Source organism: Jaculus jaculus, chromosome 8, assembly GCF_020740685.1.
Source record: "Jaculus jaculus isolate mJacJac1 chromosome 8, mJacJac1.mat.Y.cur, whole genome shotgun sequence".
Taxonomy (NCBI): Eukaryota; Metazoa; Chordata; class Mammalia; order Rodentia; family Dipodidae; genus Jaculus; species Jaculus jaculus.
The window spans coordinates 55381532-55401810 of record NC_059109.1 but is presented as its reverse complement, the minus strand read 5'-3'; the positions used below and the strand labels follow the sequence as shown (position 1 = coordinate 55401810).

The 20279-nt window shown below is 43.5% G+C and overlaps 1 protein-coding gene across 3 annotated transcripts in view; it reads left to right on the top strand.

The window, feature by feature from the left end:
* The first annotated feature begins 1 nt into the window (after position 1).
* Wdr76 (WD repeat domain 76) overlaps positions 2-20279 on the top strand; it is a 73162-nt gene continuing 52884 nt past the window's right edge. Inside the window, exons 1-4 of one of the 3 annotated variants that reach the window (XM_045156737.1) lie at positions 2-60; positions 6372-6728; positions 13765-13857; positions 15815-15870. In XM_045156737.1, coding sequence (XP_045012672.1) covers positions 6573-6728; positions 13765-13857; positions 15815-15870 — 305 coding nt within the window. In that variant the 5' untranslated portion in view covers positions 2-60; positions 6372-6572. Of the gene's footprint in view, positions 61-5576; positions 5689-6371; positions 6729-13764; positions 13858-15814; positions 15871-20279 lie in introns of those variants that run through there. The other 2 variants (XM_045156735.1, XM_045156736.1) reach the window with 2 other exon arrangements.

The following is a 20279-nucleotide window of genomic DNA, read 5'->3' as shown; positions in this document are numbered from 1 at the left end:
CTTTGCAAGTGCGCCAGGATTTGGAAACTCCCGATAGGAAATTATTTCCTTTGGGCTTTGGTAAGGCCCAGGAAGGTTTGAACTATTTGGTATTGATGCCTAAGAAATTGAGGACATTGTGAGGTGCTGTTTATGTGCATTATTGAAAGTTCAGAAGAATTAAGTTTGAGCCGGGTTTTGTAGCCCCCGCCTGTAATACGAGCATTTGGGTTAACTGCAGTGAGTTTGAGGTCTGCCTGGGCTACAGGGTGGAGTCCTGTTTCAACAAGCAAACAGAAAACAAATTCTTTTTTTTTTTTTTTTGTTTATAGCCGGGCGTGGTGGCACACGCCTTTAATCCCAGCACTCAGCAGGCAAAGGTAGGAGGATCGTGAGTTCGAGGCCACCCTGCGAATACAGAGTGAATTCCAGGTCAGCCTGGACTAGAGTGAAACCCTACCTCGAAAAGCCAAAAAAAAAAAAAAAAAAATATATATATATATATATATATATATATATATATATATATATATATATGAATGAATGAAACAGGCACAGAGAGGTTGGGCGCGCTAGGGCCTCTAGCTACTGAAAGTGACCCATCTGGTTTTAAGTGGGTACCAGGTTGGCTCCTTTGGCTTTGCAGGCAAGCGCTTTAACCGCTGAGCCATCTCTCCAGCCCAATAACAAATTCTTAATGGGTCTGAGGCAAAACCTAGAATTCTACTTTAAAGTTCTTTCAGTGTCTGGAGACTGCCTATTAAAACACATTCCTGGCTGAAAGATGTTTGTATTTAATTTCTTATGTGTTTATTTAGGACATGAATAGGGTTCTGAAAAGAGTATGGAATATTGTTTGAAAAAAAAACCCGCCTGCCCTTAAGAAGCTTGGTTTCATTTAGAACGTTTTCAAGAACTTCTAGAATATTTTTAAATTCTTTTTTTTGGGGGGGGGTGGGAGGGAATAGGGTCTCACACTGTAGCTTAGGCTGGCCTTCAAGTCTGTTAGCATGCTGGGCATGGTGGCTTATGCATTTAGTCCCAGCACTTAAGAGGCAGAGGTGGAGGATGGCTGTGAGTTCAAGGCCAGCCTGACACTACATAATGAATTCCAGGTCATCTTGGGCTAGAGTGAGACCTTACCTAGAAAAAAAGAAAGAAAGAAAGAAAGAAAAAGAGAGAAAAAGAAAAGACGCTTAGCAATGTTCAGCTTCAGCCTCCCAAGTAGTTGTTTTGTAGACTTGACCTCAACTAAACCTAGAATTTAAGGACTTCTAGTGCAGAAGCAGTCACAACTTACAACTGGGTTTTATTTAAAGGAAAAAGCTGTTTGGAGTTCACCTTTCACCATAGGAAGAACTTTATGATTATTGTGGTGGGAGAGAAGGGATAAACAAACTCCTGAAGCCCAGAAATAATGTGATATATATGGGACACTATGAAATGTTTGCTTTAGTCAATATGGAAGGGTGTCACTCTAGCCCAGGCTGACCTGGAATTCATTATGTAGTCTCAGGCTAGCTTTGAACTCATAGTAAGCCTCTGCCTCTGCCTCCTCATTGCTGGGATTCAAGATGTGCATATGTGACACAATACCTAGCAATAATTTGCTGAGGAGTGGCACAAATTCTGGGAGTACTAGGTTATGGAGAGTGTTGAAGGGAGGATAGGAGAAAGCTAGCAGTTTTTAGGCCGTTTCAGTTAGGGATTGAAGCCCACAGAGAACCATGAAATGCCACTCCATATGCCGCCTCACCCTAGCACAATAGTGGAATTCTTGGCAAAAATGGAACTTGTGTCTGATTACAACTGATTAACAGCATCCCCTGCTGCCTGCAGTCTAGTGTGCTGTCTAAATAAAATGGCTCAGGCGAGCTGGCCCTGGGATTCACCCACCAAATTTACTAGCCAGTTTTACATGCCTGAATCTGATGCTGTAAAGGCTGCGGCCTTCCAGCCCCTCCCTCTCTTCTCTCTGGACACGATCCTCAGTGTGTGTGTGTGTCTCTGGCTGTTATCCTGTGATCCTAGGACACATGTGAATCTGGCCTCTAGGCTGGATGGGGATGAGAGAGCATAGCATTGTTTCTTGATCTAAGTTTTTCTGCCTGCCTCTGCTTTACAGTCTGGGGTAACTTCTCACTGATTACATACATGATTTTCCTCTGGTTTCCGAATCTACCACGTGGGTGCTCTCGCCAACCCTAGACTTGCTAGCTGTGTAGTTACTCTAAACTCAGGGTAACCATGAGTGTAACCCTCTTCATCACTTGTTTCTCCTGAGTTTCATGCTGTATGGTTTTTAAAAAATATTTTTACTTATTTGCAAGAAGAGAGAGCATATGGATGTGCCAGGGCCTTTAGCTGCTGCAAATGAACTCCAGATGCATATACCACTTTGTGCATCTTACTTTACATGGGTACTGGGGAATCAAACCTGGGTTGCCCAGGTCATTAGGCTTTGCAGGCAAGTGCCTTACCACTAAGTCATCTCTCCAGCCAGCTCTGTGCCTTTTTTTTTTTTTTTTTTTTTTTGAGGTAGGGTCTTGTTCTAGCTGAGGCTGACCTGGAATTCACAGTGTGATCTCAGGGTGGCCTTGAACTCATGGCGATCCTCCTACCTCTGCCTCCTGAGTGCTAGGATTAAAGGTGTGCGCTACCACACCTGGTTTAAGGTCTTTAGGATTCTTTCCACTCACCCTTCCCTGCCAACATCCCAATATGTAACCCAAGCTGGCCTCCAATTTGCCATCCTCCCTTTGCCTTTCTTAGTTCTGGAGAGGGATTATAGGCCTTGCCATCACTGGCCATCTTTAGGATCTTTAGCTAAAAGTAGAAAGATGGTCAATGAAAACAATATTCTTTCTTATTTTTTTAAAATTAAAAAAAATTTTTTGTTTATTTATTTTTATTTATTTGAGAACAACAGACAGAGAGAAAGAGACAGCTATATATATAGAGAGAGAATAGGCACGCCAGGGCCTCCAGCCACTGCAGATGAACTCCAGACGTTGTGCACCCCCTTGTGCATCTGGCTAACGTGGGTCTTGGGGAGTTGAGACTCGAACTGGGGTCCTTAGGCTTCATAGACAAGTGCTTAACCGCTAAGCCATCTCTCCAGCCCTCTGGTTTTTTTTTTTTTTTTTTGAGGTAGGGTCTCACTCTGGTCCAGGCTGACCTGGAATTAACTCTGTAGTCTCAGGGTGGCCTTGAACTCATGGCGATCCTCCTACCTCTGCCTCTTGAGTGCTGGGATTAAAGGCGTGTGCCACCATGCCCGGCGTCTTTTTTTTTTTTTAAGGTAGGTTCTTATTCTAGTCCAGGCTAACCTGTAACTCATTCTATATCTCTAGGCTGGCCTTGAACTCACAAGAATCCTCCTACCTCTGTCTCCCCAGTGGCTCTCAAGTGAAATTTAAACTAGCATTATCAACTCTTGGGAAAAAAAAATGCTTCTGGCCCCCATGTAGTTCAGGCTGGTCTCAACTTGCTCTGTAGCAGAGAATGACCTTGAACTTCTGATTCTTCATCTTTCGCCTCTCAAGTGCTGAGATTATAGGCAGGAGCCACTATGCCTACCTGCATCCTTGTGAATTAAAAACTACAGTACAGAAGTTGGGGAAGTGTTTGCAAAGCTTGCAGCCTGGATTTGATTCTCCAGGACACACGTAAAGCCACATGCATAGAGTAGCATATGTATCTGGAATTTTACAGTAGCAAGAGGCCCTGGTGTGCCCATTCTCTGTCTCCCACTCTCTGAAGTAAATAAAAAATACAGTAGAGGGCCTGGAGAGAAGACTCAGGAGTTAAGAGTGCTTCCTGCACAAATGTGAGGGCCTGGGTTTGATTCCCTAGCACACACGTAAACAGCTGGGTGTAGCCATTCATGCTATAACACTAGGTCTGTGGGAACCGAGATCTCTCTCTCTCTGTCAAGGAAACACATGGTTGAACAATAGAAAGGGGACACTCATGTCTTCCTCTAGCCTCCATGCAGCTGCACACAAGTACATATACCACACATGCACATACACAAAATTACAGCAGATGCCAGGTGTGGTTGTGCACCCCTTTAATCCCAGCACTCGGGAGGTAGAGGGAGGAGGATCCCCATGAGTTCAAGGACACCCTGAGTCTACATAGTGAACTCCAGGTCAGCCTGGGCTAGAGTAAGACTCAACCTTGAAAGAAGATATATATATATATGTATATATATATATATATATATATATACATATATATATATATACGTACATATATATATATATATATATATATGTATCTCAAATCAGAATTGGAGTACAAGTTCATTTCATGGTGGTAGAATTACAAGTAAACAGTGGACTGAGGTAACAAGTTTCATACTGACTTTAAAAAATATTTTATTTTTATTTATTTGAGAGAGAGAGAGGCCATGAGAGTGGGCACACCAGGGCCTACAGTCACTGCAAACGAGCTCCAGATGCATGTGCCACCTTGTGCATCTGGCTTATATGGGTCCTGGGAAATCGAACCTGGGTCCTTTGGCTTTGCAGGCAAATGCCTTAACTGCTAAGCCATCTCTCCAGCCCCATGTTGACTTTTATTTTTATTTTTTTTGTCTCCCATTCCCTAAGGCCTCTACAAGTGTTTTAGTCTTTTCTGGGCTCATGCTGAAAGGCACTGTCTTCCCTAAGCTGAAGGGACTTTTTTGTATGTGTGCACACACGTGTGTGGGGGTGCCATAGGTCCATGTTGAGTGTTTTTCTTTTCTTAAGTATTTATTTGAGAAATAGGGTGGGCATACCAGGGTGTCCTGCCAATGAAAATGTACCAAATGAACTTGAGATGTGTGCACCACTTTAGGCATCTGGCTTTACATGGATACTGAGGAATCTAACCTGGGTCATTAGGCTTTGCCAGGCCATCCTCCTACCTCTGCCTCCATGGTGCTGGGATTAAAGGTGTGTGTGCCACCATGCCCAGCTACCTGAGTGTCTTTTTCTAGTGCTCTTTACTTTTTTTTCTTTTCTTTCTTTCTTTCTTTTTTTTTTTTTTTTTTCCTGAGGTAGGGTCTCACTTTAGCCCAGCTGACCTGAAATTCATTAGTTCATTAATTCATTCTCAGGGTGGCCTTGATTGAATTCATGGCGAACCTCCTACCTCTACCTCCTGAGTGCTGGGATTAAAGGGGTGCACTACCACACCCAGCTTTAGTGCTCTTTACCTTATTTGAGACAGAGTCTCTCTCTAAGGCTAGCCAGTGAGCCTCGGGGTTCTCTGTCTCCTCCTCAGGGCTGGGATTGTAGGTGAGCATAACTATACACAGCAGGTTGTGTGGGGACTGAGGATCCGAACTCAGCTGCTCATGCTTATGCAGCAACGCCTTTGCCCACTGAGCCATTTCCGCAGTGCTTTCCTTAGCAAGATTCCTCAACCATCAGCATCATAATTAACATTTAATGCAAAAGTGTCGATTCACATCCCAGCAACTGGGAGGCTGAAGCCAGAGGATCAAGCATTAGAACCTGGGCTAGAAGCAGTTAAAAAAACAAAGTTTCTCCTGTCTCCGCCTTGGGGCTGGTAGTCACGATAGCTCCTCCCCTGGGCCAGCCCGCCTCTTCTCAATGTTGGCGGGAAGACTTCCCCCAGCTAAGCGGCTTAAAGATGTCGGCCTCCTGCCTAAAGTCCTGGGAAGAGGTGGATTGCGAACTGCGCCCTCAGGTGAAAGTGAGAAGCGGGCTGGTGCTTTTCTGTGTGCTTTGGAACGGATGCTAAGAATAAGCTGGGGTTCTTGCCTTTTTGTTTTTTATTTGCTATAAAGCCCTTAAGCATCGAGGAAAGTTTATATTGACACCTTTAGAATTTATAGTAGCATCAAAACTGGGATCCTCTTTCCTTTGCTTCTTGCATTTTATTTCTTTCTTTCTATTTATTTATTTTGTTTTTCAAGGTAGAGTCTTGCTCTAGCCGAGACTGACCTGGAATTCACTTTGTAGGCTCAGGGTGGCCTCAAACACACAGTGATCTTCTACCTTAGCTTCTGGGTTTGAAGGTGCGCGCCACCACACCTGGCTGCTTTTGCAATGTTTATTGTCAGCTTTAAACAATTATAGCTAATCCAAAACTGACTGTTGGAGTAGATTCCTCAATTATAAAAGTTGGTCATTATGATGGGCCTGGCAAACTCATATGGGCAAGAAATGTGCCTGGTAGAGTCAGTAATTAGGTTCAGGTTAGAAAATCACAACTCGAGGTTTTGGAAAGCATGGAAAGCTTCCTTAAAGGCTATCACTTTGAATTATATTGACATTATGAAATAATCAGATTTATTTTTGCAGATTTGCTGAGCACTTTGAAAGGAAAGGCTCCAGGCTGGGATTCTAACACTCTTTCTTTATTATCCTGAATAGGTGAATGAATGTAAAGAAAATGAAAACAGTACTACAACTTTAGGAAAAACACTTAAGGTTTATCTTTCTCCAATTTCACTCAGTAACTACAAGCTAGACCCAGTTAAGTGGTCCACATCTGTATTAGAAAAGAATTCTAACCATGCAGTGGTATCTAAGAAGACTGAAGTAAAAACTTACAGAAAGATTTTAACTCCAAAGATGAAAGCCATATCCTTCAAGTCAGAATCTACTCTGCAAAAATCATCCCTGGATGTTCATGCTGTGAATAACAAGGTGGAACACAAGAGCAATTCCGAGTCAGGGCTGCACAGCGTTGATACGGGAAGCAGTGATGAAGACACCACGCCAGGCCTGGTAAGAGTTTAATTAGTGCTTGGTTCTAATTGTCTTCTAATTTTGAAATTTGAAGTTTTGCCATTCAAGGTTGTCTAGTTTACTTTAGTGCAATCAATATATTAAAATTTTTTTTTGTTCATCGTTATTTATTTATTTGAGAGTGACAGAGAGAGAAAGAGGCTGATAGATAGAGAGAGAGAGAGAGAGAGAAAGAGAGAGAGAGGGAGAGAAGGAGGGAGGGAGAGAGAGAAAATGGGCGCTCCAGGGCCTCCAGCCACTGCAAACGAACGCCAGACGCGTGCGCCCCCTTGTGCATCTGGCTAACGTGGGTCCTGGAGAATCAAGCCTCGAACAAGGGTCCTTAGGCTTCATAGGCAAGCGCTTAATGACTAAGCCATCTCTCCAGCCCATATTTTAACATGTAATGTAAGTTTAATTGAAATTATATTTTAATTTTTAAAGTTTAAAAAATTTATTTGCAAGCAGAGAGAGAGAGAGAGAGAGCACGAGTGAGAGTGAGAGAGAGAGTGCACATGCCAGGGCCTCTAACTGAAGCAAATGAACTCCAGATGCATGTGCTACTTTGTGCATCTGGCTCTTCGTGGGTCCTAGGAAATTGAACCTGGTTCCTTAAGCGTTAGCCGGCAAGCTACTTAACTGCTAAGCCATCTCTCTAGCCCTGAAATTTCACATATTTATTTATTGAATTTTATTTGCAAGCAGAGAGAGATAGAAGAGAGACAGATCGAGAATGGTAATGCCAGGGCCTGTAGCCCCTGCAAAAAAAAACTCTAGACACATATGCCCCTTCTGTATCTGGCTTATGTGGGTCCTGGGGAATTGAACCTAGGTCCTTTGGCTTTGCACGCAAACGCTTCAACCGCTAACCATCTCTCCAGCCCCAATTTTACTTTTTTTAGATAGAGTCTTGCTAAGTATCCCAGGTTGACCTCCAACTTGAAGTCTCCCTGCCTCTGCCTACTGTGTAAGCGAAAGGGTTGGCTTAACCTCTACTGCTTCCCTTTATTCTTCCTGTTTATTAAAAATATTTTTGGATTTATTCATACTCTGGTGTCTTGTTTAACCATACACACACACACACACACACACACACACACACACACACACACATCTCTTCTTATTTATTTTGATTTTTCAAGCTAGGGTCTCACTCTAACCCAGACTGACCTGTAACTCACTATGTAGTCTCAAGGTGGCTTTGAACTCTTGGTGATCCTCCTACCTCTGCCTCCCGATTGCTGGGATTAAAGGCATGTGCCACCACACTTGGCTCATATTTTTTAAAAATATTTTTTAGTTAAATATTTTTTAAAATTTATTTGAGAGAGACAGAGAGGGAGGGAAAGAGAGAGAATGGGTGTGCCAGGATCTCTAGCTATTGCAAACAAACTCTATATGCATGTGCCACCATGTGCATCTGCCATATGTGGGACCTGGAGAATTGACCTGGGTCCTTAGGTTTAGTAGGCAAGTCCCTTAATCTCTAAGTCGTGTGTGTGTGTGTGTGTATTTTTTTTTTTTTACGTAGGGTCTCACTAGCTCAGGCTGACCTGGAATTCACTGTATAGTTTCAGGGTGGCCTTGCACTCAAGGCGATCCTCCTGCCTCTGCCTCCCAAGTGCTGGGACTAACAGTGTGTGCCATCATGTCCAGCCCAACCTTATATTTTTAAAAAATTATTTTATTTTTATTTATTTGAGAAAGAGAGAAGCTTTAAGGCCTTTTGCCACTGCAAAGGAACTCCAGATGCATATGCTACTTTGTGCATCTAGCTTTGCATGAGTACTGGAGAATTGAACCTGCTCCAGTAGGCTTTAACCACTGGGCCATGTCTTCCTCTCTGTCTTTTCCTTTCTTTCTTTTTTAACTACAAGGAACAGTGTTTTATTTCTACCTGCTGACACAGGTCAGTAGTACTCTTATCCATGGGTTGAACCCCAATCACATTGGGGTTTTCAATTTCTTATTTATTTATTTATTTTCTTTTTTCGAGGTAGAGTCTCACTCTGGTCCAGGCTGACCTGGAATTAACTCTGTCATCTCAGGGTGGCCTTGAACTCATGGCAATCCTCCTACCTCTGCCTCCCGAGTGCTGGGATTAAAGGCATGCGCCACCACGCCCGGCTTATTTATTTTTTAATATATGTGCATTTTTAAAGAATATTTTTATCTTTATTTATTTATTTGAGAGAGAGAGAAGAGAGAGAGATACAGAAATAGTCAGGGAGAGAGAGAGAGGGAATGAGTGCACCAGGGCCTTCAGCCACTGCAAATGAACTCCAGATGTATATGCCCCCCCTTCTGCATCTGGTGTACATGGTTCCTGAGGAGTCGAACCTAGGTCCTTTGGCTTTGCAGGCAAGTGCCTTAACTGCTAAGCCATCTCTCCAGCCCAAATATATATGTGTTTTTTACCGACAACTTCTATACTTATAGACAATAAACCATGATATTTTCCTCCCCTCCCCCACTTTCCCCTTTATAACTCTGTTCTCCATCATATCCCCTCCATGTCTCCATTAGTCCCCCTTATAATTTGATGTATCATCTTTTTCTCCTGTTATGAGGATCTTGTGTAGGTATTGTTAGGATTAAAGGCGTGTAACACCACACCCAGCTTGGGTTATTGGGGTTTTTTTTTTTTTTGAGGCAGGGTCTTGCTATAGCCCAGGCTGACCTGGAATTCATTGTGTACTCTCAGACTGGTCTTGAACTTTGAGCAATCCTCCTACCTCAGCCTCCCAAGTTGACTTAACCTTTTGAGGGTTCCTCCTTATCTATTGACGTTTCTTTTCTTTCTTTCATTCTTTTTTTTTTTTTTTTTTTTTTGGTTTTTCGAGGTAGGGTCTCACTCTGGCTCAGGCTGACCTGGAATTCACTATGTAGTCTCAGGATGGCCTCGAACTCTCGGCGATCCTCCTACCTCTGCCTCCCAAGTGCTGGGATTAAAGGCGTGCGCCACCACGCCCAGCTTCTTTCTTTTTTTTTTTTTTTTTTTTTTTTTGGTTTTTTTGAGGAAGGGTCTCACCCTAGCTCAGGCTGACCTGGAATTCACTTTGGAGACTAAGGGTGGCCTCGAACTCATGACAATCCTCCTACCTCTGCCTCCCAAGTGCTGGGATTAAAGGTGTGCACCACCATGCCCGGCTTTGACTTTTCTTAAAAAAGATTAAGATTTGATTCAGCTGGGCATGATGAGGTCTGCTTTCAATCCATGAGGGAGGCTGAGGTGAATTCAAGGCCATCCTGGGCTACAGAGTAAATTTCAGGTTAGTCTGGGCTAGAGTGAGACACTGCTTCAAAAAAAATAATAAATCAAGCTGGTTATAGTGGCATACACCTTTAATCCCAGTACTTGGAAGGCAGAGGTAAGCGGATCACTAAGAGCAACAGGTCATCCTGGGCTAGAGTGAATCCCAGTACCTCAAAAAACCAAACCAAAACAAAACTCAAAAAAACTGATTCAGTTCACCTCCCAGTACAAAAACGCAGTCTTTCTCTTCACATATGCATGTGAAGTTCAGCCCAAGCTTTATTAAAGTTGAAAATTTCTCTTAATATAAATGAAAGATTACCATTTGTTGTTTTCTGTACTTATAGGATCCTTTTAATGTTGAAACCAATGTCTTCAGATTTGAAACATTCCAGTATTTTTTTTTTTTCTAATTTTTTTTCTTTTCTTTTTCGAGGCAGGGACTTGTTCTAGTCCAGGCTGACCTGGAATCCACTATGTAATCACAGGTTGGCCTTGAACTCACAGTGATCCTCTTACCTTTGCTTCCCAAGTGCTAGGATCCAAGGTGTGTGCCACCATACCCAATATTGATTTTACTTCTTTTGATTTGAGATGGGGGGGGGCAGGTAGACAGAATGGGTGTGCCAGGGCCTCTAGTCACTGCCAAGGAACTCCAGATGCATCTGCTACCATGTGTATGTGGCTTATGTGGGTACTGGGGAATCAAACCTGTGTCCTTGGGCTTTGGTGGTAAGAGCTTTCACTGCTAAGCCATCTCTTTAGCCTCTAATTTTTTAAAACTTTATTGACAGCTTTCATACATATAGACAATATACCGTAGTCTTAATCCCCTCCCTACCATCTCTCTTTTTTTTTGCTCCTCATATCCCCTTGTCTGACTCCCTTCTTTCCAACTCACCTCATTTCCAGTTTTTTTTTTTTTTTTAATTTTTTATTTATTTATTTGAGAGCGACAGACACAGAGAGAAAGACAGATAGAGGGAGAGAGAGAATGGGCGCGCCAGGGCTTCCAGCCTCTGCAAACGAACTCCAGACGCGTGCGCCCCCTTGTGCATCTGGCTAACGTGGGACCTGGGGAACCGAGCCTCGAACCGGGGTCCTTAGGCTTCACAGGCAAGCGCTTAACCGCTAAGCCATCTCTCCAGCCCCAGTTTTTTTTTTTTTTGAGGTAGGGTCTCACTCTAGCTCAGGTTTACCTGGAATTCACTCTGTAGTCTCAGGGTGTCCTTGAACTCATGGTGATCCTCCTTCCTCTTCCTCTCAAGTGCTGGGATTAAAGGCAGGCACCCCCATACCCGGCTCAGTTTTTTCTTTTTAAATTTATTATTATTTATTTATTTGAATGACAGTGAGAAAGAGGCAGAGTGTGGGAGAGAATGGGTGTGCCAGGGCCTCTAGCTGCTGCAAACGAACTCCAGACCCATGTTCCACATTGATCTGGTTTATGTGGGTCCTGGGGAATTGAACTTGGGTCGTTTGGCTTTGCAAGCAAGTGCCTTAATCACCAAGTCATCTCTCCAGCCCCCCCCCCTTTTTTTTTTGAGGCAGGGTCTTACCCTAGCCCAGGCTGACCTGGAACTCACTCAGTAGTCCAGGCTAGCCTCAAACTCACAGTGATCCTCATACCTCTGCCCCCTCCACCCCACCAGGGGTGGCATTAAAGGTGTGTGCCACCATGCCTAGTTCAGCACCATAGCACCCACATAAAGCCAGATGTACAAAGTGGAGGGTGCATCTGGAGTTTGTTTGCAGTGGCAAGAGCCTTGGTGTACCCATTCTTTCTCTATCTCATCACACATACACAGACACACACACACACACACACACACACAAAAAAAAAAAAAAGAGTAGAGATTTGGGACTAAAGAGATGGCTAGTGAGTCAGGCTGTACGAGTATGAGGATCTGTGTTTGATCTTCAGCACCCATGAAAACAGCTGGGCATGGTTGCAGATGCTTAAAAGTCCAGTGCTGAGGGGAGCAGAGACAGGAGGATTGCTCGGGCTCACTAGTCAGCTGGTCTAGCCAGAAAACAGGGAGCTTCAGGTACAGTGGGAGACTCTGTCTCAAAGAAACAAGATGGATGTGTGATTGAGGACACCCAAGGTCCTCCTCTGACCTCTGCATGTGTGTGCATTAGGTGTCTGCGTCTGCTCACATGCAGATATATGCCACACACATATACCCACATACTCATGGGCTTGGATGCTAAGATGTTTAAGATTATGACATTGGCATTTGCTCAGTGTCTAGTGAGACTGTGGCACATCATATCATGTCAGGGTATAACATGGAGTGAGAAAGTAAGGGTACCAGAGAGTGCTCAAGTTTATAATAAAGTCACTTCCTTTTTCTTCTTTTTGGTTTCTTGAGGTATGGTTTCAGGCTAACCTGGAATTCACTCTGTAGTCTCAGGGTGGCCTCGAACTCATGGCGATCCTCCTACCTCTGCCTCCTGAGTGCTGGGATTAAAGGCCTGCGCCACCACACCCACCCTTTTTTATTTGAGAGAGAGAAAGAGGCTGCGATATGGAGAGGGAGAAAGGGAGGGAGAGAATGGGTGTGCCAGGACCTCTAGTTGCTGCAAACAAACTCCAGTCACATGCGCCACCTTGTGCATCTGGCTTACATGGGTCCTGGGGAATCGAATGTGGGTCCTTTTTGGCTTTGTAGGCAAATGCCTTAACTGCTAAGCCATCTCTCCAGCCTAAAGTCACTTCCTTTATAATTCATTTTTTTAGTAATTTATAAATGGATTACTCCATTCATAAAAGCTGAGCGTTCATCATCCAGTCACCTATTAATGATCTCATGCCTAAAGCTGGGAAAATAACTCAGCAGTTAAAGTTCTTAAAAAAATTGGGTGTGGTGGCACATGCCTGTAATCCTAGCACTCGGGAGGCAGTGGTAGGATTGCTGTGAATTCACAGCCACCCTGAGATGATATAGTGAATTCCAGGTCAGCCTGGGCTAGGATGAGACCCTATCTTGAAAAACAAAAAATAAAACAACAAAAAAGTATTTATTTATTTGAGAGAGTTAGTATGAGAGAGAGGTAGAGGGAAGGAGAGAGAGAGAGAGAGAGAGAGAGAGAGGTAGAGGGAAGGAGAGAGAGAGAGAGAGAGAGAACGAGAATGAGAACGGGTACACCAGGACCCCTATCCACTGCAAGCAAACTCTAGATGCATGTGCCTCCTTGTGCATCTAGCTTATGTGGGTACTGGGGGATCAAACCTGGGTCCTTAGGCTTCGCAAGCAAACACCTTAACAGCTAAGCCATCTCTTCAGGCCTAAAGTACTTTCTTGCAAAGCCTGCTGTCTGAGTTCAATTTGCCAGCCACCCATGTAAAGCTGGACAGGATGCTTACACACACACATACACACAAAGAAATAAACAAGTAAAGGTCTCATGTGCAAATACTATTAACATGCCTTCACCTGTATCTGAGGAGGATGTTTTAAAAGTTAAGCTGGGTGTGATGGTATATGCCTTTAATCCCAGCATTTGGAAGGCAGAGGTAGGAGGATTATTTTGGAGCCACCCTGAGACTACAGAATGAATTCCAGGTCAGCCTGGGCTACAGTGAGACCCTACCTGTGTGTGTGTGGGGAATTAGTGTTATATTAATGGTTCATTTTACTTATTTGTGCGCAGAGAGAGAGCACATATGAAATAGAGGGGGTACAATTTGAAGGAAAGTATATATGTTGAGAATGAAACATCTAGTTTTGTGAGGTGTTTTGATATGTAAAGTAACTTTTTGCTGTAATTTTATAGGATGAATTTGCAGGATTGTCACCTTACGAGAGGAAGAGATTGAAGAACATAAAAGAAAATGCAAACTTTTTTGCTTCTCTTCAGTTGTCTGAGGTTTGTATGGAGTTTGTGATTAAAATCAAAATGCTGTTCCTCTTGACATTAGGTCATAAGATACTGAGAGTATCAGTTTTCATATTTTCAAATTAGGGAAGGCAAAATTCAGAGCAGGTTTAGTGGAAGAGGTTTTTTTTTTGTGTCTCTCAGGTAGGGCAGGTGCTCATTGTAGCCCAGGCTAACCTTGAACTTAAATGGATTCTTTTTGTTTTTCTTCTTCTTTTTTTTTTTTTTTCAAGGTAGGGTCTCACCTCTGGCTCAGGTTGACCTGGAATTCACTATGTATTCTCAGGGTGGCCTCGAACTCACGGCGATCCTCCTACCTCTGCCTCCCTAGTGCTGGGATTCAAGGCGTGCGCCACCACTCTGGGCTTTAAATGGATTCTTATACTTCATCCTCTTGAGTGCTGGGATTTTAGGCATGAACTACCACATTTGGCTTCTAGGCATAAGCTTGCTTGCTTGCTTTTTTATTTTCCAGGTACGGTTTTGCTTTAGCCCAGGCTGACCTGGAATTTACTTGTAGTCTTAGGCTGGCCTCAGATTCACAACTATCCTTCTACCTCTGCCTCCTGAGTACTGGGATTAAAGATAGGTTTTAAAATATTTTTTATTTTTGTTTAGTTACTGGAGAGAGGGAGGGAGAGAGAGAATGGGCACAACAGGGCCTCTAGCCACTGCAAACGAGCTCCAGATGCATGTGCCACCATGTGCATGTGGCTTATATGGGTACTGGGGAGTAGAACCTAAAGTTCTCAGCCTTCACAGGCAAGTGCCTTAACTGCTAAACCATCTCTCCAGCCCCTAAAGGTATATATATCTTTTTTTCGAGGTAGGGTCTCTAGCCCAGGCTGACCTGGAATTTACTATGAAGTCTCAGGGTGGACTCGAACTCAAAGTGATCCTCCTACCTTGTACCTAAAGGCGTGTACTACCATGCTCTGCTTAACCTATAACTTTTCTGGGAAGGGGCAAAATAGATTTTACAGTAATAGAGATGGAATGCTGAAATCTGTAGCAATATATGTATACATTGCATGTATGTATATGTGCTTTTATATTTTCTTACTAATTTGAAAGTATTTATTTATTTATTTGAGAGAGAGAGAGAGAGAAAGAGAGAGAGAATGGATACACCAGGGCCTCCAGCCATTGCACATGATCTTCAGGCACAGGTGCTACCTTGTGCATCTGGCTTTACATGGGTACTGGCGAATCAAACCCAGGCAAGTACCTTAACTGCAGAGCCATCTCTCTAGCTCTGTTTTTTATTTCAAATATTTTAATTAACTTATTTATTTATTTGACAGAGAAAGAGGGAGAGTGAGAGTGACAGCGAGAGCAAATGAGAGAGAATGGATGCACTGGGGCCTTCAGCCCCTGCTAACAAACTCCAGACAAATGCTCCCCCTTGTGCGTCTGGCGAATGTGGGTCCTGGGGAATTGAACCTGAGTCCTTTGGCTTTGCAGGCAAACGCCTTAACCACTAAACCATCTCTGAGCCCTGTTTTTGTTTTCTGAGATGAGGTCTTGCCATGTTGCTTAGGCTGGCCTTGAGCTCTCTGCAGTTCTCCTGCTTTAGCCTCCTGAATACTGGGATTATAGATGTGAACCACTATGTTTGGGTTATTTAAAAAAATTTTTTTTGCACTGTTTTGGATTAAACCCATGGTCTGTACATGCTAAGCAGGTACTTAGCTACTGAACTACACCACTGACCCTATAATAATATATTTGATGAAATATTTTATTTAATAATGTAAACTTATTAGCAACTTGGTTCAAGGGACCAGTATGTTATACAGTATATCTCATGTATACTACCAAGATCAGGTATCTTATCATAAGGATCTGTAGAACTGGGTGTATTAGCAGACACTTGACATTTTAACAGGTAAGCAACATGGTTAATATGTAGTATTTTTATGTGTATGCTATCTTGTGTGCTTTTCAGTCAGCTGCAAGGCTCCGTGAAATGATAAAGAAGAAACAGCCTACAGAATCCAAGAGGTAAAAGATTTGGTTTACATTGGCTAGATTGTATTTTGTTGAGTTTCTTTGTGTGTGTGTGTGTGTGTGTAGTGTATACATGCATCTGTGCATAGAAGTTTTGAGGTCAGGAGAAAGAAGTTGGATGACCTCCTTTTATTGCCCTTTTTTTTTTTTTAAAAAAAAAAACTTTTATTTTTATTTTTTAAAATTTTATTTATTTATTTATTTGAGAGCGACAGACACAGAGAGAAAGACAGATAGAGGGAGAGAGAGAGAATGGGCGCGCCAGGGCTTCCAGCCTCTGCAAACGAACTCCAGATGTGTGTGCCCCCCTGTGCATCTGGCTAACATGGGACCTGGGAAACTGAGCCTCGAACCGGGGTCCTTAGGCTTCACAGGCAAGTGCTTAACCGCTAAGCCATCTCTCCAGCCCTTATTTTGTTTTTTTGAGGTAGGGTCTCACTCTAGCCCAGGCTGACCTGGAATTCACTATGCAATCTCAGGCTGGCCTTGAACTCGTGGAGAGCCTACCTCTGCCTCCTGAGTGCTGGGATTAAAGTTGTGTGCTGCCACACCTGGCCCCTTTTTTGTCCTTTTTTAAAAACTATTTTTATTTATTTGAGAAAGAGAAAGAAAGAATGGGTGCACCAGCGCCTCCAGACACGTGTCCCCTTGTGCATCTCACTAACATGGGTCCTGGGGAATTGGGCCTGGAAGTGGGGTTCTTAGGCTTCACAGGCAAGTGCTTAACCACTAAGCCATCTCTCCAGCTCTCCTCTTGTAATTTTATGTCCTCTTTCCTTTTTCATTTCTTTTTTCCCCTCATGATGACATGTTGGCCACTTCTTGTCCAGAAGATAGCAGTCTATAGCACTTCTCTCCATTCTTTGGCTTTTACATTCTTTCTGTCACCTCTTCAGTGATTCCCTGAGCTTCGGAGGGTATGACAGAGAAGACTCATTTAGTGCTGAGTACTCAGCTGCTACTTCTTTTCAGCACCTTGATGAGTCTGAATCTCATGGAGTCACCACCATCTGCAAAAAGAAGCATCTCTTACTGAAAAGTGAAAGTAGTACTAATTGATGGGCATGAACATATTTGGAGGGCAATATGATGGGTACAACATAACTATTTAGCCAAACCACAGTAGTAGCTTTCCCCCACTAGAACCTATGAACTTCCTTGCCAGGGGTTTTTGTTAATTTTCACTTATTTATTTGAGAGTGACAGAAAGAAAGAGGGAGAGGGAGAGAGAGAGAGAGAGGGAGAGAATGGGCGCACCAGGGCCCCAGCCACTGCAAATGAACTCCAGATGCATGCATCCCCTTGTGCATCTGGCTTATATGGGTCCTGGGGAATCCAGCCTTGAACTGGGTTTCCTTAGTCTTCACAGGCAAGTGCTTAACCCACCAAGCCATCTCTCCACCTAGCCAGAGGTTTTTGACTAGGTTTTCAGTGCCAGGCATGAATTCTTTCCCAGTGGAACGGGCCTCAAGTCCAGTCAGGTATCAGTTTGTTTTCTCGATAATAGACATGCTACCATTGTACCAGTTAATACTTTTTGCCTGGCTGGCTAGTAGCTTGTGTGGTCTACCACTGGTTTAGCCCATTGATGACTTTTCACCCCTCAACTGGTTGTATAGCGCTTTCCAGCACTATAACAGTGAACAGAGGAGAGACTTTCAGCTCAATTTCAGGGTGATTATTCAGTGTCCTGCCACTAACATGTGGTGTCTTTAGGAATAGGATCTTTTTTTGTTTGTCTTTTTGTTTTAATTTTATTTTTATTTATTTATTAGAGACAAAGAGAAGGAGAGAGAGAGAAAGAGAGAATGGGCGCGCCAGGGCCTCTAGCCACTGCAAACATATGAACTCCAGATGCATGTGCCACCATGTGCATCTGGCTTACGTGGGACCTGGAGAATTGAACTGGGGTCCTTAGTCTTCACAGGCATGTGACTTAACTGCTAAGTCATCTCTTTAGCCCCTTGTTTTTTTTTTTTTTTTGAGGTAGATTTTTCTCTAGCCCAGGCTGACCTGGAATTCACTGTGTAGTTTCAGGGTGGCCTTGAACTCATGGTGATCCTGCCACCTCTGCCTTCTGAGTGCTGAGATTAAAGGCGTGCGCCACCATGCCCAGCTTCTTTTTTTTTTAAGGCAAGCTCAACAGACTGGCCCCCCCGTTTTTTATGAGAGAGAGAACTGGTGTGCCAGGGCCTCCAGCCACTGTAATCGAACTCCAGATGTGTGTGCACAAGGTGGCTAGAAGCCCTTTCACCCCCATTCTCTATCTGTCTCTTTCTTTCTCAAGTAAATAAAATATTAAAAAAGTATTGTAGGGCTGTAGAGATGGTTTAGTGGTTAAGGCATTTGCCTGAAAAGCCAAAGGACCTCAGTTCAGTTCCCCAGTAAGCCAGATGTACAAGGTGGTGTGTGTCTGGAGTTCGTTTTCAGTAGCTGGAGGCCCTGGTGTGCCCATTCTCTAAGTAAAAAGAAAAAAAAATTAAAAAATATTTTATTTTTATTTATTTATAGGGGGAAGAGAAAGAGGGAGAGAGAGAATGAGAGAGAATGGGTGCACCAGGGCCTCTAGCCATAGCAGTTGAACTCCAGATACATGCACCACCATGTGCGCCATGGCTTGTGTGGGTACTGGGAAATCGAACCTGTGTCCTTAGGCTTCCCAGGCAAGTGTCTTAACCACTAAGCCATCACTCTAGCTTCCCCCTTTTTTTTTTAACGTGGGTGCTAGGGACCAAACTTAAGTCATGCAAGCATCCTTACCTTCTTAGTCATCTCCCCAGCTCCCCCCTTTTTTTATAGAATCTCAGGTAGCCCAGGCTGGCTTCAAACTCACTATGTAGCCCAGGCTAGATTTGAATTCTGACACTCCTGCTTCCACTTCTAAAGCACTGGGAATACTGGCATGTTCCACTATGCTCAGTGTTTGCGCGTGTGTGCACACACACACAAATGAGCAAAGATTGGTGTTCTTGGTTTGAAAAGTTTTTTAGAAAAAAGAATGTTTATAAAGTGTAGGACGAATGAGAAGCAGACATGACCGGCTTGCTCAGAGATGGTGGGCCTTCGCTGTTTTTTGCTCACCTCTTTTTTTTTTTTTTTTTTTTTTGTTTTTTGAGGTAAGGTCTCACTCTAGCCCAGGCTGACCTGGAATTCACTATGGAGTCTCAGGGTGGCCTCGAACTCACAGCGATCCTCCTACCTCTGCCTCCCAAATGCTGGGATTAAAGGCGTGCACCACCACACCCGGCACACCTCTTTTTTTTTTTTTTTTTTTAATATATTTTCTTTTTATTTATTTATTTGACAGAGAAAGAGGGAGACAGAGAGACAGACAGAGAGAGAGAATGGACGCACCAGGGCCTCCAGCCACTGCAAACGAACTCCAGATGCATGCGTCCCCTGGTGCATCTGGCTAACATGGGCCCTGGGGAATTGAACTGAGGTTCTTTGGCTTTGCAGGCAAATGCCTTAACTGCTAAGCCATATCTCTGGCCCTCACCTCTTAAAATAAATTGCAGGGCTCTTTGGGGTCATAGCCATATGACATCACACCTAACTGGCCTTGAACATTAGTTAAATCACTTGCTTGCAAAGCCTAATTTAGGCCTAGGTTCAGTTCCCCAGGACCTGAAGCACAAAGTGTAGTACATGCATCTAGAAGTGGCAAGAGGGCCCTGATGTGCCCATTCTCTCTGCTTGCACCTAGAACCAGTGTGGGTTATAGGATACATAAAACATAAGCCACTTTTATTTGGGTTGTTTAGTCCTTTTACCTAAATAAGAAAGTGAAGTATGAATTTCTCCACAGAAACTTTGTCATTCAACCAGAGAGATGCCCAGAAAATTGTGGTGTAGGTACATTTGCACAACTAGATTAAGCATCAGTTCTTGCAAGGACTATGTTAAGCTTCAGCAGAACTAAGTTGACCTTGATGAACAATGAAGGAAACACATGGGAAATTCCTTAAATAGAAATTTATTGGGCTGAGGGATGGCCTAGTGGTTAAGGCACTTGCCTGGGAAGCCTAAGGACCCAAGTTCGATTCTCTAGGTCCCACGTAAGCCAGATGCACATGGTGGCTCATGCATGTGGAGTTCGTTTGCAGTGGCTAGAGGCCCTGGTGTGCCCATTCTCTCTCACTCTCTCTTTCTCTCCCTCTCTCTGTGTCTAATAAATACATAAATAGAAATAAAATCTTTAAAAAATATTGATTTCTTTTTTTACATATTAAAAAATTTGGCTGGAGAGATGGCTTATGTTTGAATATCCAGGTCCCATGTAAGCCAGATGTACAAGATAGCACATGTATCTGGAGTCCGTTTGCAGTAGCTGGAGGCCCTAGTGTGCCCATTCTCTCTCTCTGCTTCTTCATCTCTCTCTCCCTTCCTCTCTTTCCCTCCTT